At 39.3% G+C, this 22,535-nt stretch overlaps 1 protein-coding gene across 3 annotated transcripts; it reads right to left on the minus strand.

Moving 5' to 3' along the window:
* Window positions 1–6,477: 6,477 nt before the first annotated feature.
* Window positions 6,478–20,078, minus strand: LOC127463112 (epidermal retinol dehydrogenase 2-like). 3 transcript variants are annotated; one of them, XM_051772201.1, is made up of 7 exons: window positions 19,949–20,078; window positions 16,644–16,987; window positions 12,137–12,268; window positions 11,063–11,162; window positions 9,968–10,112; window positions 9,274–9,402; window positions 6,478–8,682 (listed from the first exon to the last, which is right to left on the minus strand). In XM_051772201.1, exons 2-7 carry the CDS (start codon window positions 16,962–16,964, stop codon window positions 8,589–8,591), a joined length of 921 nt encoding a protein of 306 aa, XP_051628161.1. In that variant the 5' UTR covers window positions 16,965–16,987; window positions 19,949–20,078; the 3' UTR covers window positions 6,478–8,588. The 3 variants fall into 3 exon arrangements, with proteins under 3 accessions (XP_051628161.1, XP_051628176.1, XP_051628168.1); XM_051772216.1 differs by lacking the exon at window positions 19,949–20,078 and adding an exon at window positions 19,818–19,931; XM_051772208.1 differs by lacking the exon at window positions 19,949–20,078 and adding an exon at window positions 19,787–19,805.
* Between the last annotated feature and the right edge of the window lie 2,457 nt (window positions 20,079–22,535).

Below are 22,535 nucleotides of genomic sequence, written 5' to 3' on the forward strand. Positions count from 1 at the left end.
ACTTCCCTGGTCCTGCTGGCCACATCATTCTTACTACAAGCCAGGATGACACTGGCCTTCTTGGCCACCCGGGCACACTGTTGGCTCATGTTTAGCCAGCTGTCAATCAGCACTTTTCCACTGGGCTACGTTCCAACCACTCCTCCCCCAGCCTGCATAGGTAATAGCAGTGTATAGTATATGGCAGTAGTGTATAGGCCAGCTGCCAGTTCTCAGCAACAGCAGGACCAGCCTCCCCTGCTGATAAGCAAGCAGACAATGGGAGGAAATCATGTCCAAACCTCTTTTGTGGCCCTAAGCATGAACCAGCATGTGAAGAGCAGCAGTATCGTGGCCCCTGTTTAGCTGGTTGACCAGGTCAACCTTTCCCAACAGATATTTCCTATCATCATCTTTGTCAGGGTCCTCTGAGTCAGAATCCTCTTGCAAACCAATGGTTGCACAATGATGGTTAAATTCTGAGTCATGTAGGATAGAGAAAACAGTGCCAAAAAGGATTATTCAGGTTACATATCTGTGTAATTTCTCATTGTGACAAAGCCAGAGGGTTCATCACCTGGCAGGACCAAGGTAAACAAACAAGTCTATTTCTATCAATTCTTATTTTTGGAACAAGTCTGATTAATATTAACATTCTTGTGGGGGAAGATCCAAGGATATGGCAGAATCCCCATATGAGCCAGGTTTGCTCATATAATGTCTCAATAAACCTTCAAATTAGTCTTACAATAAGCATATTGTTTGAAAAACAGACAGGAGATTTACTCAAAGGCCTTCCTTCCTTCCTTTGAGTATTCCTTCCTTTCCATATTTTTTCATGAACATTCCACATCAGTAATATTAAAAAATATTCCACTGTCTGGAAAAGCAGGCATTGGTCTTGGTGCTGTTTGAGGTTCTTACAGGCAGAGGAGGTGTTCCAAAACATAACTGCATGCAGAATGCAAATATCAAAATATTTGCAGAAAAGCAAATGCAAGGGTACATACACATCTCTAAGTGCTGTGTAATTCTACCTATTCTAACACAATTCCAGCTTCAGTGGAAAGCCACTGCTAACCTGTGTGCTTAGTTGCATGACAGCACACAAATCTTAGATACAAACAATTATTATCAGCGTTGTACTGACTGTTATTTGCCTTTTCTTGTCTTTCTACCTCAATTTATTTTCAAACCATAAGCCACTTTAGTGTTGAAAGTCTTCATACCACTGAAGCTAACTATTTATCATTGTCAACTTTATTCTAAAGTTAAGCATAATATATGTGTATGTAAATTTACAGGTATTATTTTTTTCTCCTAAGATAATTGCTTTTGTTAAGAGGGATCTTCTTAAGGGATTATAGTCCATTTACAATCAATCCATTTTGCTAATCTTTAAAAACCTCTAAGATAACTGCTGTCAATTTATATCAGTCCTTTCTCTACGCTCACAAAATATGAAGGTTTTCAATATTTTCCATCCAAGTCTCCTTACAGTCCAGCTTGGGAGTGGCAATAGGATGAGAGCCAAGGAATTTCCAGAAATCTTGAAATGCTACTAAGTCATTACTGACGCAGTGCCATGAATACTTACTTGATGAAAGTTAGATGCAGGACCATTCTGTCCCTAATTAGCAGATATTATCAGTGCATCCCATCAAAAGTCAAAGCTTCTTGCTTGCTTACAGACTGGGGAAAGAAAAAGGGTAGTTACTTCCCCATTTAGGAACAAACACAATCTTTCAGCACTCTCTGACCTCTCTCTGGAAGAGACTATTTTAGCTACCACCTTTTCTGAGTCCCTTTCTCACCTCCAGTCATTCTTCATTTAGGTTATATTTGGTTTACAGTTTAAAAGATTAATAGATCTATTGATGTTAAAATATCCTTTAAAAATATTTGTAGGTGTATTAAGTCTGGAGACGAGTCTTGTGGCAGAATGTCTTCCAAAATAGATTTAATGGAATACACAGACATGAAGCCCTAACGAATGCCAAACTTGATAAGTCACCACAGAAGCTCTAATGGTTTACATGTAGGAATGTAAGAATGGACATTGTAGATTTCCTCAGAGTGATTTTCAAAGTGGCAAGATCAAATACTTCAAAGTAGTTAAGAGAATTTGTATTTGGTTGTAAAGGCATAATTTATTGCTTTATTACACCTCCTCCAAAATCCTTAGCCAAGGAATCGGTGTGATCCCTGAATTTCTCCCTCAGCTTGTTCTCTTGATCTGCTTGTACTTTTCATGCTCTTTTCTGACTATTAAGAGAACACTATTAAAAAGAAAACAATTAAATAAACAAATCAATCTATAACTCAGGTGGAGAACATGGATAGATATTCACAGTATGTCTTTGTGGCTTTGTCTGCTGTAACAGAACAAAATAAAGAACATATATACACACAACACAGGAGAGGCCTTCACAGTGGAAATAATGCAACAGCTCTTTCTATGAATGTGAAAAATCCATTATTTCTGCACCATGTTCTGAAAAACTATGTTCAAAAGGCTAGGCTTGTGGCTGGCTGAATAAAGAAGAGATGTGAACATGCCACTGTCTCCTTAGTCCAGGTTCTTAGCAGTCAGGGTGCTGGCCCATAAAATTCCTGCTATTTTGAAAGAAATTATTTAATCTGACAGGGAAAGCATTGCACAGGCAAGTCACTATCTGGCTTCAGATGTAAATCTCAAATCTGCTATAGCATACCAGATTGCAAAAACTAGTTGAAAAGACTTGTCTGCCTCAGGAAGGAGGCATATTGCTCCTTCACTCACAACAGCTCTGATCTACCTCTTTATATCTCTGTACAGGCAGAATCCAAACAAAACCTAAACATTATAATTAATATATGTATAATTGAAGCATATATATATATATGTATGTTTATATATGTCCTATATTCCGCTTTTCCAAAGTGCTTATTCTCTTTTAAAAAATACCTTGTTTGAGACTCTAAAACACAATGCTAGCCTACCATTATTTCAGCTCAGGAAATTCTCTAGACCAGTAAAACAGGTCCAGCCTTCAAGAATCCTGTCGACCAAAAGGAAATTTTATGGTACTTCCCATAAGGAGACTATTTACCAACTAATTACTCATCACCAATATCACACTTCCCTCTTTCCTTGCATCCTCCATGTATTTAGTGGACTCCCATTTGAACAGATGAATTAAACTTCCTCACTGTTTTTTCGTGCATCCTCCCATCTTTTTCCCTAAGGTGGTTTTCCACTTTGGATACCATAGTTCTTTCCCAAGCTGCCTCTCTCCAAATCTAGGAAAAAGCAGATGACAGGACATTATTTCTTGAATGTGAAGTGATTGTTTAAGTGCTCTCTCCCCTTTGAATGGAAGCTGAAAACCAGACCCATTTTATATGGGCAGAGTTAAAACCACACACAAATTAAAAGCAAAGACACTTTGTTTTTTTTAATTATCTGAAGACTAAGGACCAATCTATAATCCTTAAAATGTTATTATAAATATTATTGTAGATAAAATTATCTGTATCTAAAAGCATGAATGAGGGCAGTCAGCCATTTCATTGGCAATGTGGGAAAAAAAATTGAATAAACTAGTTTCATAGCTCTTTTCCAAGTCCTTGGCTCAGAAGCAAGGTTGGAAACAGACTTCTGCCTCTTGCTGCAGATGGAGATAATTTCTACAAGGAGACTCTACCTGCTTCAAGTCTTTTTTTTTTTGTGAAATTAATTTGGTATTCCTTTTCTTAGGGAATTGGAACACAGAAATTTCAACTAGATACCTTGTCATTTTACTCCCATCCTCTGTTATAGACTGACTCAATACTACGGCATGGAAATTACATACTTCCTGAAGGAAACACTTCAAAACAGCACCTCACCTGGCTATCCAGGTGAGATTTGTTCCTTCTGGATACAACAACCTTTAGAGATGTGATTGCTTGGAATTGATAGCTCTCTCTTAATTTGTTAGAAGCTCCCCAAAAAATGAGAACAATATTCTGCAATAACTGTAGCATGATTCAAATCAGTTTTGGAATTTTATTAACTGTCCATAGTGCATTGTGTGGTTATTTTTCAGGGTCAACCATTATCATGCCAGAAATATGCAGATAGACCAATAAGTAATGCAAAGTGTATTTTCTAAAATTAATATAGAGAAGACTTTCCATGTTAGCCTTCCAACAAGAATTCCCACTTCTTGGCAATAATAATTAAAAACCATGTGCTGAATAGATTCTGCAGCTATCACCAATCACCCTGCATTAATCCCTGAACAAGCTGCTTCTGCAGTGAGGTACTTAATACAGGTGATGCAGTACCTCCCCAGCGGGACTGCACCATTGCCCAGGTTTCATAGCCTAAATCATGGCACCTTCTGGGCATGAAGTTTATGGTGCTAACAGGTCACACTTGTTCAGTAAGAACCTCTTTTTTTGCTGTTGGCTGCATCTGCTGACAGCGTTGTTGCTGCTGCTCGTGTTCTGGCTCTGTTGATTCTTCTTTCTATGCTAAAGCCAGGGATGCTGCCTCTGGACCTGAAGACATAGGAAATGTCAGAATACGTCTCAGGGTTCTGCCTCTTCTGCATTTTTTCTGTTGTTCTTCCCTCCTGGGCAGGGATTCTGGAACATTACTCCAATACAAGGCCTGTAGAACCACATTTCCTGAGATAGATGTAGTTATTTGCCACCTTGGATAAAGGTGACATCTCTCAACACAGCTATACCAATAATCAAGGTTTGTTTTAATTGAACAGTAACTACCCAGCAGACCAAATACTGCAAGGCGCCTTGGCATAGAACTTCTGCCTTTGTCATACCCTTTTCTTGAACATCTGTGTCCCAATTAAGAGGATGCTCATATTCCTGGTGTGAATGGTGCCAAGGGCAAAGGAAAAAGGTGTGAAGATTTTGTCACCTCTCTTCCCTAGACAAAACTATGTTTTCCTCAGGCATATGCTGTCTGCACAACTTCAGGCTCTGAGCTTGGTGGCTTTGGCAAGAAGCTAAAGTATGGGTCAAGCTGGAGACACTTAGGACTGCAGAGAAAGTGTGTCATACACTGAGTGGACAAAAGCCACTGTTTGTAGTGCTCCTCCACCTATTGAAGCATTAATAACACTTTTAAGTGTCACCTGAGAGACAGCAGTTCTGCATTCTCCTAGAATATCTGATAACTGTGGACCCAAACCCACCTCTCATGACTGTCACAGTAAAGAAAAAGTCAGTGAGAGAAGCTATTTCGTTAAAGTATTTGTTTTACAAAGCCCATAGTTTTGAACAGCTGCTTAGCAAAGCACACAGTCCACACAGGTGTCAACTGCCCCTAGGAAAAGTTACCAGAAAAGAGGTACCTGCTTGGTTCCTTCCTGAAGTGAGACCAGACCACCATGAACACCAGCTTCCAAGGAGGTGCATATAGCTCTTGGGTATGATTTCCAAATTCATAAAATAAGTAATAATAAAACTTGTATCTCAGCTGCTGGTTTTTTGTTTGTTTGCTTTCTTCCTCAGTCTTGTTCAGAGAATCAAGTTAATTTTTCTTGGCACTATGTCCTCCATGTTCTGAAGCATTAAAAGAAATACAACAGGCAACAAAATACCATACGTTTTCTTTGAATCACCCTATCACTAATTTTTAGGCCAACACAGCCATCCCAGCCAAATTTGGGACCCAGTCATTTTTGTTAAGAGACTATTTAATATTTCAAGCAGTGGTCATGAAACCAACAATTCTTTTGTGGGAGCTGCCTAACATACCATTCAGCAGTCCTGGGCTACTGTCAGACATTATGCTGTCACAACTGAGTTGCTCTTTCTTTTGATGTTCTATCTTCTTGTTTGGGTCTGACAGCTATCCTTCCGTGAGTTTTCTCGCTAAAAGCAGGAGGAAAGAGTCTCTCTTAGCATCAGGAAAGTAGTCAATCAAGACCATTATTATGCTGGAAGTAAACCATCTTTTATCTCATATGGCAGTTGAAGATCCAAACACTCCATGCAACCTTCTGAACACAGGGAAGCTGTTTGTGCTGTTTGACCTCCAGGATACAGCTCCACTTATCTGTCATGCCATCTCAGGAGATGTGGAAGATCAAAAGCACCACAGGACAGGCTATTATCCTCCAGGCACATGATGTAATTTGACAGTGACCACAGTATTCAAAGTGGCAGCAGCACACTTACATAAAAGCAATATTTCTGTACTCCTACCAGCACAGCAGAAATTTTCTAGTGAAGCTCTGTATGACATATTGTACGTGCTCAATCTTCCACAGAGCTTGGTCTCTAAAAGACAAGAATATACTGGACTGAGGCCAGCAAAGGGCTGCAAAGATAATTAAGGTACTGGAACACCTGTCATACAAGGAGAGGTCAAGATTGCAGAGATTGCTCAGTCTGGAGAAAAGGCTCAGGCCCAATGTGTATAAGTACCTAAAAGGAAGGTGTAAAACACAGAACCAGACTCTTAGTGGTATTCACATAAAAGAAAAGAAAAAAGAAAGTACATTCAATATAAACATAATTTTATTTGTTTTTAAGAAGAGTGTGAACAAACACTGGAACAGGTTACCCAGAGAGATTATAGAGTTTTCAACCTTAGAGATATTTAGAACTTAACTGAACACAGATACTTTCCAAGCTTAATGATTCTGTGAAGTCATAGTCCCTTGGAGATGTACTTCTCTAGCACAGATTATCAGGTAAAATCCTCCTAGTGGTGTGACAAACCTGAACCTGCTGAGAATCCACAAATCCCACTGCCTGACTCACTGCTTCTAATTTCGCTCAGAAGAACATGTCCACAAAGACACTAAAAATGAAAAGCTACTTGCTCTGGAGTTTGGTACTCATACTGTTTATATGCATAACCCACTTTTCTTCCCCTTTGCTCCAGAATTCTGCATACCTAGTATTTCATACCCAGAAGGGAAAAATGTGGTGCATTGGTATAAAAAGGTGAGGAGTCTGAAAACACAGATACATCACACAGTTATTAGTGGTGGACTTTGAGAGCAGTGAGATGTGTGTATGGACACCACATTTAGACAGCCTCATTTTTTACTTGTTAACTTTTGTTTCCTCAAGCATAAAGTAAGTGGAAATTCTGAGGTAGAAAAGCTGCAGAACTGAGAGTGAAACAAATCTCTTCTTCATCAGTCTGAATTCTAGCTCTCATCGATCCCTCATAAAGGTAAGACTTTTTAACACACTTGTTTTACTCAGTGTTTCTTGCTCATCAGTAGTAAAGTAAATCTTTCTCTGCTAGTATATTTCACTAATTGTATAGACAAGAGAAATGAAATAGTTTCTAGGCCATCATGTAAAGAAAAAAAAAGACCCACCATTAAAAAAAGTCACCCTTTTCTCCATACCGTTCCAACTGCTGTACCAATTGCTAGCAGAGTACTGTGACATGACATGGGCTTAGCCAGCATTTACATAAATGACATAAATATAAGATTCCTGTTTCTTGTTTTGGATTACAAAAAGCCAAGGGGGCTTTCAGCTTTCTAAGCATCCCTTTTCAAAAGGGCAAGGCCTCCTCAGCATATGTCCAAAATAAATGGATAGTCCTAAGAGTAAAGGGAAAGTAAAACAAGTCTCTGTGGACACAAGGCAACCTGCCACCCAACTCAGAGAACCAAAACATCATGCCACTACTCAAGCTATGACTGTAATGAGACCATTCACTCCAGTTCCATCAGCATCATCCCTTTCTGAAGTAATCCCAAGAGAAACCCCTATTATTCAATACACCACCTTTGCTTTTAGTAGCTTGTTGTCTTACTTGACAAGACATTGTATTGCCCACCTAGACTGGCCTTATGCTTTATAGCTACAAGTTCATTCTTTTTAGGAGATGACAATTTCAAATTGTTCTTAAAATACTGCACCTAAATGATACAAAGACTTCTGTTACAAAGTTGCATAGTATGAGCTTTTAAAATAAATTAGGCAAAGTAGATCAGCAGCACAAAAACATAATTTAAATCCTTCCCCATCCCTGTTCCGACATCCATAGTCATCTGTGAGTTCGGAGACCACCACCTCCAAATATTAATATATGTCATTAATATATTTCATGTTTTTTTCATCAACACAGCACATATTTTCATTTCACAAAACTTTCATTCGTATGAATTACAATCTTGTTTCAGGAAACTCTTGAATTCTTCAGCTTACCAGGGAATGATACCAGCAGTACAGCTCATCCTCATGGTTCATTGAATGGCAGCAAGAAGTCAGGTCCACTAGTGCCTTTTCTGGCTCCCTGCTGAATACATGAGGCTTCTTGCTCCGTTCTCCCCACAAAGTCACCAATTAGTAGTTTGTGATGGAGGATCATATTTAAGGCATTATAAACAGACATAACCAAAGCAACTAAATTCAATTAATGTATTTTCATAATGAGATGAAAAGAAACCAGTTCACTGGATTAAAAAAATAGTTTAAATGAAAGCTGTTAAGTGCCAATTAAAAAGCAACTTGTCTAAATCTTGTTACTAATGAGAAATGAGGCACCCTAAGTTCACAGCTGCTAGAGAAGCAAACCTTTCCCATCACCACCTTTAGCAAGGTCCACTTTAGAGTTGCTAGTCTCTGCATTTTGTGCTTTTTCACTCTTTCTTTGGTCGACCTTTGAAGGTATCCATTGCATGGAGTACTCCAAAATAGTCCAGAAGGAGAACAGTTGCTTTTGCTGGTAGAATGCTGTAAGGAAGAAGATAGAAAGGAACAAAACAGACATCAGAGGAGTTGTGCAGTTTTATCACAGAATTAGTTTTACCTAGCTAGTACTGGCAAAGGCAGTATACTCTTTAGAATATTGGCCCACCGGTCCTCTCATAATATCTATTATACTTGTTTGGCAGCCTGAGTTATTAGACAGGTTGGTATCCCAACCTGGCTTTTAACAGAGTCATAAATGCCCTAATGCCGGAGCAAGACACCAGATAGGTGCTGGGTTAACAGCTGCACTCAATGATCTTAGAGGTCTTTTTCAACCCATGATCCTATGACATGCAGTAACAGAGCAGCAGGCCCAGTCTCTACAGCCTACTGTAAAACAGCACCCTAATGGAGTCAGCAAGTCACAGTTAGACATTTCTGTCATTGTTCTGTGGTCCAAGGGTAGACCGAACCCCTAAAACAAAACAAAACAAGAAGAGAAGCCCTCCAGAAATATGCAGAACCTAATGAAAAGTCACAGCAACAAGTAGAAGTCTGGTACATTTAGTCAAACATGCAGCTGGAACATCCCTGGACAGAAAAGAGAGAGAGGAAAAGAAAGTCATAACTTACCTTTTCAAAGCAAATAATACATGAAGGATGGTGTGTGGTATCAGCAGCAGTTCTTGGTTCTGCCGAACAGCAGTGACTATCTTCTCAGCCACATACTCTGGATCCAGCAGAGGAAGGATACGTGGCCACCTGAAAGAGAAAACATCTCTTACTGTAATATAAATTGGTTTGAATTGACATTTAACTCAAAATAAGTCTCCATTTTACAGTTATTCAACTAGAAAAAGAAATAAATACCACAAATCCTATGAACAACGGAACCTTCATTATGTTAGAGTGAGTGGACATTGTTATTTTCCCTCTGTATGACCTCTCACAAGACAAATCAGAGTCCTCCTATTAAGACACACCAGGCTTTTATTCGGCTCATAAATTTTGTCATTATATACACATACTGAGCAAACCTATGACATTGGTTTCAGGAGTTGAATGGGGGTTTAGAAACCAGACAGGACAACCAGAGCATTTGGCTTCTGCAGAGGAAAGAACACTAAATTATTCACATTTCAGCTTAAATGAACGGTAAAGTACTTAGGCTTTTGACATTTGGCTTGCCCAGTCACTGTTAACACCCATCTGAAGCCCTAAAAACAGCACAAGCAGAGAAAAGCCTAGCTCCTGATTTTCATAAAGGAAATAGGGGTAACACACTAAACATGCAACTTGCATAAAAACCTCACAAGAGTTTACTCACTTGGTTTTAACACCATCAAACATTCCTGTGTTTATGACGACAGGACACACAATTGTGGTTTTAATACCAGTCTTTCCCAGACTTTTCATCTCTATATCAATTGACTCTGCAAAACCAACTGCTGCAAATTTACTTGAACAGTAATCTGTAAAATAAACATTAATTGCACTTTAATATTTAAATTTACAAGTTAAACTTTACTGAACAGATTAACAGTTTTTGACAGAGAACAAAATTTTGCTCTAGTAAGTAAATGGACTAGACACCTATTCTTTTTTCAGTGTATAACAACACAATATAGTATTGAAATGATATATACATAGTACCTGCAGGAAATTACTGTCCAATAATAAAACACTTCACAAAAGAATAGGAACGGTTTTCAGGATTAGGTTACTAATAAAATTTGCCTTTGATGTGATTCATTCCATTACTTTCCCTCTCCTAAATTAACAGTTGTTCTAGACTGGCAGACAGAGGGTCTCTCATTGCATCCCTGCTATCACTTTTCCACTTTGTATGGAGCAATGGTAAATGAAATTACCTTTTCATACCAGACCTTATCTTTGAATCCATGTACTTGCTTCTTATAATCAAACCTAAGTTTTCAAGACTCTCTAATGTGGTTTCAACTTGAAATGCAATTTGTCCTCATTATCACTGCCTTGAGGCTAGATTTCTTTTACTGCTATGTCACCTTATTTCATTTTCCTCCCCCTTTGTATACATTTTCCAGAAATGCCTTCTGAGTTTTCACTAAATCTAGAGTGGCCTCTTCCCTATCAGAAATGCTCAAGTTAACTTTATGGAAACTGAGACCCTCAGTGTTGAAAGTTCTATATGGCTTCTAGATCTTCTAACTGCCTTGGCAGAAAAACCTGTTTTAGAGCACAACTGAGCTTCTGGAAAACTCTTTTTAAAGAAATTGTCTATTTAAGGTCAGCTGCTTTGAAAGTATGACTATTTGCTGTACCTATAAGGAAAGATCCAGAAACTCAAATTTAGTTTGTGAGGTTTTTTTTTCCCCCATGAGTATTGATTGCAGAATTTAAATCAAACTAATTGTCTAAATGAACATTAGCTTTAATACACTACCTGAAAGACGAGTGATTCCACATATGCCTGCAGCGCTTGCTATGCTAACCAAGTGTCCATGGTTAGTGGCAATCATTGCTGGGAGGAAGGCTTTGTAAGTCTGCAATATAAGTCAGAGTTGCAATGTAACATTTTACTAATTAAGCTACATGTGATAATATTACGAAATTGTTGTTTTTAGAGAAATTTTCCCTACAGAAGCTCTCCCCCTTCCATTATGGAAAGGGGGTGTGTGTGTGTATGTGGAGTTTGTTGTTTGAACTCTAACCTTCAGGTATTTAAACGGGGACTTTTCCAGCCACACAAGTACTACCAAAGACAGATGATAACTTGCTGAAAGCTAACTATATAAATTCAGCTAGTTGTGAAGTTTCTTCCAGCTCACCATTGCAACATTTCAAACGAGAATGAAGTGTTCAGTGCAAATTTTCTAAAATGGCAAAAATTGGAATTTCATGTTTTCCTTCTACTGAAGGAATTAAATCTTTGTTATTAAATTTATTTATAAATAAACTGAAACAATATCTTCTTCACAATTCTTTATGATAGAAACACCACATAGGTGATCTGCCTTGCCTGGAAGGAAGAAGAAGCACATAAGCTTATTAATTTCGAACAAAAGCTCCACGTATTATTAAGAGCATTATCTGAACATGTGGTATTTCTTACTTAAACTATCATAACCACAAAACAACTAGAACACTAACAGAATTGAACACTTCTCTGTGACTAGGGCAGCAACTATTCAGATGGGCCTGCTTCATGTCGCTTAATCATATGACTACACTCAGAATTTAAAAGATGGTAAACTTTGGTTCTTAAGAGCATTTCTAAATGTGAAATGCTTCCACCTACACCAGAGGTTCTCAAAGGATCCACTCTTCCACCTTTTTTTTTTTTTTTTTTTTACAGACTCCAGGGCATAGAAAGCAATTTCTTGCATCGTTTCTAACCCAACTTCCTTGCATGTTTCCCTCAATTCCAAAAGGCAAAATTAACACTGAAAACATGTTAGAGGGATGTTTTATATATATATATATATATATATATATATATGGAAAATACAGGTATTACCCAGAAGTGTGCCATTGTGTTCACTTCCATGGTTTTTTCTACAAGTGAATCTGGAGAATCAATAAATGTCTTCCCAGTTACAATACCAGCATTGTTGACTAGGATGCTAACATCGCCAACTTCTTTTTTAACCTAAAAACAAAAAGCATCAAGAGATTACAATAAGTACGAACCATGCTTTCCAAGTATTATATAAGAAAACTTAACAAACAGAAATATTAAACATTTCAAATAAGTTAAACTTATCCTCTTATGGATCCAAACACCTCAGGTCCCTGCATATTTTCACCTGATGCCTTTTTAAAATCTGAGTTTTCTACTGGATTTTCTTTGGAGATGTGGAGTCCAACAGCTCCATACAAGCTTCTGCTTTCAGCACCTCTGTTTCTGGGGACAACTGTTACAGATAAGTGTCTACTGCAGAGAGCTTAACGAATGCAACAAGTATTTTTCTACGGTAAATCCATCTTAAAATCAATGAACAATTCTGGACTAGAAGCTGGTACACTCTATCCTAGAAAATAAGTTGGCTAAAAAGCAATACCTATACCTTTAATTCAGTAAGAGGAAGTATAGTTCTCATTTTAGCTCCAGACTGAAAATATTGATGAACAGACTCACTTGAGAGAACAACTACAGGCCAGCTGATACCAAGATACTGTACCAGCTCTCAAAAGGAGAATGAAAATATTCAATATAGTATTTGTAGTACAATTAATTCATCTGAGCTATCTGGGAAAAAAAGAAAAAAGTACTCTTTATGTGGTTTAATTTGTGACTTCCAGATTAAGTGCTGAACACATACTGATCAGTAGTTTTGGGAAACCAGGTTGGTTTTATACCATTTTGCCATACAACTGGAGATCACAGAACCTTAACTTCTTCATGCTTCTTTTGCTAGATGCCTACAGTGACTAAAGAAAGCCCAGGCAGACCAGATAGGCTAGCCTATATAACAGTAAAGAATTAAAGGGTAATTTATCACCTACCCTTTATTCTAGCTTAACTTTCTCATCTTCCTTAAACTTATTCATGTTTGTTGACTAAGCAAGGGTTCAAAAAAACAAACAAACAACAAAACCCAGAGAGCAATTTACACAGAATTAGGATTACACAGAATAGTTTATATAACAAATTCAACAGCCAGAGCCACTGTCCACTTCAGTCATTGCTCGAATATTCTTATCTGTCTATTGCTCTCTCAAAAAGTTGTAGCAATTTAAATACTCTGAAGCAGTGGCACATGATCTCCATAGGCAGCCTCAGACAAGTTGTTTCAGTCACCAACCTGAGTATGCACCTCTCATCACAAGTTCAAAATAGCATAGACTCATAAATGTATTTGTTAGTGAGGGATGTTTTAATACTGCCTCATGTCAGATGATCTAGCAATTCTGGAAACCTGGACCAGTACCTCAAATCTACTCTTTGGGGCAAATAAATACCTGAATAAATGGTCATGCTTCTTTTGTGCAAACAAAAAAAGGACAGAGTTGGGGGATGTGGTACGTACAATTCATAACTTGGTGACTGGGGCACTCACATTAGATGAGCAGAAGGAACAGCAAACAGAACTTTTATCACGCCATTTCTAACTAGTGGTGAAAACCTGAACAACCTCTTCTTTTACCACTTGGCTCTGCTGAGTCTTACAAAATAAATCTGCTTTGAATTCCATCCAAAATGTGAATATAAGTGCCACACTTTGCAACCCAGACAAATAATTCCAGCTTTACAACACCTCTGTTCATGCTGCTTCCCTATTAACTAGATGTGACAGCTTTCCTCAGCAAACTGGCTGTTTTAATTCACTTCTCTCAGCCCTCCCTTGTGCATGACAGTGTCATGATACTCAGCACAGGCTTCCACATTCTGCTTTGAGGCCAAGTATAGAGACCTTTATCAAGCCTTTTCTCTAGCTACTGGGGGTGGAGGAGTGAGTGTGTGTGTATGTGTAAAAACAATGCCAACTCTCCAGAGCATTAAACCTCTCAAATCATGCAGTGCAAGAAATTATGTTCCAGGTGTTTTAGGCCTCAGCAAAGGAAGCATTATGCAAACAGCTGGTCTGATTAAACATCTTTTCCAGGTATAAACACTTTTCTGTTTGTTTCTGCATTTATACTTAAGCATTTACATTGAAGTTTAGTAGTGAGCAATTCCCATGATTCCCAAACAGCATTCCAAAATGCCAAAATTTCTAAGAACCATGAGTTCTTAGAACTCCATAACTGCTTACAAGAGGTATTAAAAAACACTAGATATTTTATAGGCAGCATGAAATACCACCAGGAAGTGTGTTTCTACTGTTGCTCCTCTGCACAAGAAAGAAGACTCTTAGAATACTGGAAGACTGACTGTAAACTATCATCTTGACCAAAAAGCAAGAAACAAAACCAGCAGATAAGTAAAAAAGTACAATGCAAGAGAGATCCTGAATGTGACCCATGATGCAATTTTGCAGCATGACTATGATAAAGGGCTTCTGTTGTTTCTTCACAAGTAGAAGGAACAAAAAACAGAGTTACTTCCATCTTTCAAGGTCCTAGATTTTTTAAGTATAGCTGAACTTGAGGGAGGGGTAGACAAGAGAAGGCCACATTCCTTTATGAGTTGGGTACTTCTGGAACAGGGACATTAGAAATAAATTTTAAGCTATAGCTCTTGATAGCCAAAAGCTGTCCTTGATCCTGTTAGTACAGGAAAGGAACAAGGACCTCACATGTGCAGGGCCTTTGGGTTCTCTTCCTGCTCTAGTAACTTTTTTTCTAGGTGTCTCTGTGTGGCTGATGAAGCAAGTATTAAAGGTTCACATAAATTCCTTTTTGGCTTTGAGATTTGGCTTTTACTGTGGACAAAGTTTTCAACCATATCTTGCCCCACCTGCATGAATTTAGTTCACTATAGTCTTGCAAAACCCCAAGTCACTGTGTGAAGCTAAATCACCAGAAGGGGAAAAAACCCAGAATCTGGAACCACGATATCTTATTTCGCAAAGGCTGATGCTGAGCACTGTAAGCCAAAGTCTACTATGCTGCATTAAGTAAACAGTGGCACAAGGCACCAACTACTACTAAAGTCTTTTTGTCACTTGTAAGATGGGAAAGTTGCTAGCATGATTCTACAACAGCACCAGGACGTGACACTTCTGGAATAACATCAGTAGGGTATTTTCTTTTCTGAGATCAGCAGGAGGATTATTAGTGAATCTGACAGTTAGTGAACTACTGACAAAGTTATAAGTGAGGCATCATGCACCAAGACCCTATTACAACTTCTTTGCCCCTGTCTAGCTCTGTTTGTATCATCTGGAACCTGTGTTACACACAAATCTACATGCGCTTCTCTTTTTTAAATTTGGGCAGAATGGCTCAATTATTGCTTTTCTCCATGGGACTGAAGTGTTAGCCCTCAAGTCTTCAAAACTGAAGGTTAGTTTTCATCTTCTTCGTTCCAGTGTCCTTCACTCTACAATACTCCCTCCTCCTCCAGTCCTCCCAGTTCAGCAGGAAGCACAGGTACAGGCCTGTGGAGAGACATGTGCAGCTACTCTGCAGGGATAGCAGATGTCCAGCTCAGCTGGTGTAAAGGAGCTGCAAGGGGGACCAAGGATGATCAGAAGTACTGGAATAAAAAAACCAATAGCACCAGCCTCTAACAAGCTGCAAGTTATGCATAAGCTTCACTTATCAGAAAGCTTGTTGTAATCATTTTTGCACAGATAGAAAAAGAAAAAAGGCTAGAGCTTCTTAAAGAGCACCAAAACCTGAGTTCAGCCTTCAGCCAATAGATGTTCCTGAAGACAGTGGAACTTTTTTTTTCTTTTAAAGAATTTTTCCCCAGGCAAACACTCACTGTGGAAACTTTTTAGTCCAACAGTTAAGTTTAGCAAATTTTAAGCAAATGAGAACATGTTGTTATACTGTAAACTGTTAAGCAATTTTAGCTTTTGGCAATGCTACTATGCTGCCCAAAATATCTAACTACATGCTATGTTTACAAAGCTCTTCAGAAATGAAAGAAAGAAATATTTAAGACCTCAAGATATATTTATTAATTCAGACAAAGTGAGTTTGCAAAAATCTATTCACAGCCATCGAATTATTTGAAAATTGTCTAAGCAGTTAATCCTTTTTACGATGTATAGTCTTTAGGGTTTAATTTTGGCAAAAGGCTGCCAGAACTTGAAATACTGCTTTAGCCTCAATAAATTGATTTTCTGCACTTCACAAGTGCCTGCTCAGTAATTGAATGAATGATTGAGAAGTTACCCAGCTGAAACGAGCTACTGAAAAAGAGAACCAGCTCTTTTTACTTTTTAAGGAATAAAGATACACAAGTCAACTCTAAAAAACAGAATTCTTGAACTAGATAATGCACAATACATTCAGAATTAATTAACCTTAATTTCTTGCTTTGAAGCCACTAAAAAACTCAATCATGCATCTAACACACGCGCATACACTCATCTTAGGATAGTGTCAAAGCCACAAATAAGATACTTTACCTGATCAGCTACTCTGTAGACATCCAGCCTCTTACTAATATCACAGATGTAAGAGTGTACTCTTTCTGCTCCATTTTCTCTGGCCAGTCTGACTGTCTCCTTGAGCCCCTCTTGATTAACATCCCATAGAACCAACGTGGCTCCAAGTCTGGCAAACTTTAATGATAAGCATCTTCCAATGCCACTTGCTGCTCCTGTTATTAATACTATTTCACCACTAACATTCTTCTTGCGTCTAGGCACAACCAAGAACACTAGTGACTCCAGTAAGTAATAAACAAGAAGTCCGATGACTTTTAATGTTTCCAGGAAGAAGTTCATCTTGAGGCTATTTATTCAGATACCTGATGAAAAAAAACCAAAAAACAAACATTTACCAAATAGGATAAACCATAGAGAAAAATCCAATGCCAACATTTCAAAACTGAAAACACATTTTCAGGTCCATTCTAAATATTTTCTCTAGCCCACTTTTGGTGTTGTTTCAAAAAAATGTATAGGCTTACACCTGCATATCTGACCCAATTTTTCATGTTCTGTCTCATCTCCAGGTTATTCCTCCAGAATGCAGTACACAATTCATTTACAATTCAGCAGCAGTAAGAAACAACTGCCCTTGTTTGCTTTAGAAATTTCCCATCCCTGATGTTATGGGTTTCATTCTCTGCTCGGACAGAATGTGGACTCAAAATAAAATAGAATGAAAAAAAAAATAATGAAAGTGATATCTACCCATTGAACATCTCAAACAGAAATGCATGACAAACAACTTTAGTGCTCATAAGCTAGTACTTTAGTAAGGAAAAATTCTGCTTTTAGAACCACAATGTTTTTTGCTTTGGAGGCACTCCTTGTCATCACAAAATATGTAGAACAAGTCACAGTCTCAACTCTGCTGAAAAAAAAAAAACAAACCAAAAACCCATGAGCATAGGGACAATATCCTTATAAATCTCCAAAACACAGCAGGTAAACAACTGGCTGTCACTCCTAGCTTTTCAACTACCTGTACTACCATTATTGAGGAGAGTTTGCTTTTGCAGTTGAACACAGTGCTGTAAGAACTCACTGCAAAGCTGTTGGGTTTCTTCTCTTCACCTTCCTGCACGAAGCAAATGTCATAGGCTTGAATCATACCACCTCAGATATGCTTTTAACCTCATAGTCTGTACTCATCCAGTAATGATGAAAACGAAGCAGGCATTTAAGCCCTTGAAGAAATGTTATTTTATTTCCCAGTATACGAATGCTATGCAAGAAATGCACCCTTCGTCAAAGGAGATCTTTAATCTCTTAACTACAGTATGAAGGATTATTATCTTCCTTCTCAGCTAAATGTAGAGTACACTGGCACTTACACTTCAACCTTTAGCACTACATGCCCACTTTGCTTACATTCTTAGTGAACTTTGCTATCTATGTATATAGGTAATTGTGTTTGACAAGTGCCAGGAAATAAGTAACTTAGATCTCTGCTACTCTGAGCAAAGTTCATGAAAGTTAGCATGTGGACATAAACGTGTTATCACGAGTCAGATTTGGTACATGGGAAACAAGGGCAGTCTTGAAAAGAGATAAGCTACTGCTAGAATACAGCTAGTTATTTCAGAAAGTTTTCTGGCAGAAACATTAGAACATCTTAAAACTATTCCAATAACAGAAAAACATTTGTCAAAAACATCGTGGGTAGGAAAACAAGTTCTTCTTTCTGGTGAAGTCTTAGGGAGAATGCTTTCTGTTGAATACTTTCTATTCCTCATTCCCATTAAAACATGACAAAATGTACATAGAGGCAGTAACACCAGTAAGAAATGGAAGAAATATCAAAGCAGCACAGGAATATTTTTCTAGAGATAATATTGACATGTCCTGTAATGGGCTCTCATAGCTATAGAGCTACTACAGATTAAGCAAAAGTAGAGTTATAAAAGTGTCATTAAATTTCATGTACATATATACATATAAAAAAAACCAGCAAGTTTTTGGAAACACAAGTTCTTTGTTGAGTTTAAAACAGAAGCAACAAATCTTTAAAATAAATGCAATTACTGAATTTAGCCTGATTACACTAATTTAATGCACCAAACAAAACACCTTCCATTTACATGAAAGGGGACTGGCAACTCTGGAGTAGATAAGGATATTAAAGTTAATCCCTAAGGAAAACTGAGGGAGGCAATTGCATTCAGAGGTAATAGACGATTTGACTTAAACCCAGTTTAGAACTTAGGACAGTAATTCTTTAAATAAAATAATCATATATTAGGCTTGTATAGGACAGACAGACATTAGATTTTTCAGAAAAGTACTGACTTTCACTTAATGAAGTAGAATTGTTTAGGCATACAGACCACAGGATACTTCCGGTTAGAACATCAACTCTGTATCCTTCAGAGACAATTTCCACTGACACATTTCTCCCCCGACCCAACTTTGACTGGGGCAGGAGTCCTCCATTCTCACTCACTGCATTAGAACTGCTAATTATACCAGCTACTGTAACCAAGCATATCCATACAGACAGTTAAATTTACCAACTCACTTGACCAATTTTGCATCCTCAACTTAAGCAACCAGGGATTTATTTCCAGGTGAATTAACCAAAGATGCCTTTGGCACATATAAGATCTCAGATCACTTCTGGTGCCATGAATTATTTTTTAATATGTCTACATCCACACAGACATGTGGAAGGCTGTTACACAGTAGTGAAGTATCAGAGGTTTTACAATGGCTTATCAGACAGATCTCGAGTGCAGATAACTTAGCTAACACAGGCTTGTTGGTACCGGTGACAAAACTCACAGCCGACAGGCTCTTGCAGACCTAACAGACTCCTAAAGACTATCATCGCTCACAAATCACAAGGGCAGGACTGAGGCTGGCAGCTGAACGGCAAAACACCTCTGCTAGTCGAAGGGACTAAAGGTTGATCACGCAGGCACCTGAGCAGGACTTGGCATGCAAGAATTTTTCTCACTGCATCTGGAGGGTTGCGATCCCAGAAAAATACAGTGGTCTTGTAGCCAAGGCTGTCCAAGAGCTGAGGTGCAGCAATACCCTCCTCACCGCCCGGAGGATGTCGGGCAACCTCACTCTCACTTAGCGTCTGCTAACCCGATCAGCATCATAACAAAACCTACGGGCAGCTTTCAGCTGCGGTAACCGGCTCACCACTCGCTTTCAGGCCGCCTCCCCGGCACTCGCCGCTGCCCGGGCCCCCCGCTCCTCCCGCCGAGCGACCACACAGCCTGTCCCGTCCGCCAGCGCCCGCCCAGCCAGAACTCCCCCAGGACCGTGGGTACCTCCGTCTGCCCGGCGTGGCACAGCGGCTCTGATACGAGCGACAACAAGGCGACGGAGAAGAGAAATCTGCAGGGCGGAGCGGAGCAGCCCTGCTTTTATGTCGGCAGCCCGCCCCGGCGCGGGGCTGACCGGATGCCCGGGGGCGGGACGAGATGGAATGGCATAGGATAGCATAGTATGGCATGGCATGGCATGCCATGGATGGCATGGCACGGCACGGATGGCATGGCACGGCATGGCCCCTCTCCGCTCCGCTCTGCGGCGGCAGAGAGCCGGGCCGGGGGCTCCGGTTTGCCAGGGCCTGCCGGGAGGCGGGACAGCATTCAGCCAGGCGGGGGAGCGGGCGGAGGGGTGCCTGCCCTCCGCGCCCAGCACGGAGCTGTGGGGTCGCCCCCGGAAAGGAGAGATGCGGCCCCGGGGGGCAGTGAGGACGCTCGGCCCCTGGGCTGCTCGCTGAGACCGCGGTAGGGCCACAGACTCAAAGGACGGAGCAGCTTTATGGGGCAAAGGCCCTCGGGGCGACGGCCCCATACTTTCCCTTGCTTTCTTTCTTTCTTTTTTTTTTTTTTTTTTTTTTTTTTTATTCATAATGTCCTTTTGATTTTTATGAAGGAGATTTTTCTGTTGGAGAGATGACCGACTGGGAGAAGATGGACTTCGCACAGCTGGTCTAGAACGAGTGGGGGTGCTGGAGGGCTCGTACTGAGGAGAGGTGGGTGCTGATTATGGCTTCAGAGGAACTCTGAAGAAAACTGTTGGGCAGTATTGGGCTTCGGACGTGTAGGATTTATGGAAGCCTGTGTGAACAAGTCACTACACATGTGGTGGTTGTAACTCCATGTAGAGACCTGCACACCTGGTTGTTGTGAAGAGATCACCTGACCTGTAGGGCCAAACCCTGTGTGAAGCCATAATGTGTAAAAGGGGTTTCACCAGGGTGAGTGTGAGCCTTTCAGGGTGGTGTCCTCTCAAGGGAATGAACAGCACTCCAGCTTGCAAAATGTCTTCTGGTCAGAATAAAGTCTTGAGTTGCTAATTCAGTGAAATACTCTGCATTTACTGCTACATATGCTTGAATCCCTTAGGGCAGCATTGTTTTGGAAGGTTTTTTTTTATCTCATGCTCTTCCTTAGCCAGCAGAACTCTGAAACTGTAAGGTACTGAATATTCACAACTTCAAGGAAAGTTTGTATGAGGAGAAGATGTTTAGTACCCACAGAAAAAAATATGACTGAAGGCATTTGCTTGGCAAATCATTATCATGATCATTAATATGCCTCCTTTCCAGAGGCATGTTTGTGTTGTTGTTATACTTCTGTAGAAGTATGAGAACACAGCTTTTGGAGTGTTATTTTCATCTGATGAATTAAGCAAATATTTATGAAGCACTAGAATTAATATACTGCTTAATAATGGCTGTGAAACAGCAATTAATAATGTAAGCTACCTTGAGAAGCTTTGAAAATCTGTTGTTTGATCCAGTATTCTTCAAAGAAAATTTGAAAACTTCATGTGCACAATCACTTTGAAGGAAAAAGGATGGAAGCACACTTGGCAATACATACTGTAGAGGGAGCAGGTTGCTTTGGTTGCTTGCTTGCCTTGAAATAAATGGGTCCCTATAGTCAAAAAGAGTAGAGGCCTGTAAGGTGCTGTGCTGTTTCAATAGATATGTTTCTTGCTTTGCCTACACTTTCTATTTAAATTATTGTTGAAAGAGGTCAAAAGGTCTTTTATTTCAGGTATGCAGCTTTGGATCAGAGTCTAGGCTCTTGACTCTAAACTCTGCTGCACCCTAAGAGCTACTCACTGAAAAGAAATAAACTGCTGGATTAGAATATTTTAGTGGGAGTTAGTGTATTGTATTAATACAGTACATTCAGGAGGCTAATGATAATCAAACAGTGACACTGGTGGCTGCTCCTTTCTTTTTGTGGATTGTATTGTTTGCAGTGGCTTGCTTAAAAACAGGAAGCATAAAAGACCCCTATTCATTTAATTTTAAAAAGGTTTAAGTATGTGCTTTATATGAAAACTTGGTAAGTAATAGCATTTAACATTGAGGCTGACCTTATGATTGGAGTTGGAGGATAGAAGGTGGGAGACTTTTCCTTTCCCCAGCTTGTACAAAGATTTCCTGCATGTTATAAACTCACTGAATAAAACTTGCTGAAACAAAACTCACCAGATAGCTCAACTTTGCTAGTCTCTGTTATGAAAAACTAAAATTAGTCTGTAGAGAAACCATTTTTAAGATGTCAAATGAGCGTCTTCCGCAGTTTTGGGTCAGAGAAGACCCAAGTGGAATCATTACTCTTGATTCAGGTCTAGGAATGGAACTACGCTAATTTGTATCAGATAAGGATGTCTCCCTCTTGCCACATGTTACTTTTGGACCAATTTGTGAGTGCTGTCAAAATTCCAGGAGTGTACAACCCCACGAGATTGGTGTTGTTTGTTTGTTTTGTGTAACATCCTGGTGGATGTTTTCAAAAGAACCCAAGATATTCAAGCCATAAGAACACATTGAGGGACTTGGTAAGTGCTCTCACTTTTGCTTGTCTGAAGTACTTGTGCTACATAAGT

The sequence above is a fragment of the Manacus candei genome, unplaced genomic scaffold (genome assembly GCF_025592945.1).
Source record: "Manacus candei isolate 608988 ecotype Guabito, Panama unplaced genomic scaffold, ASM2559294v1 h1tg000008l, whole genome shotgun sequence".
Taxonomy (NCBI): Eukaryota; Metazoa; Chordata; class Aves; order Passeriformes; family Pipridae; genus Manacus; species Manacus candei.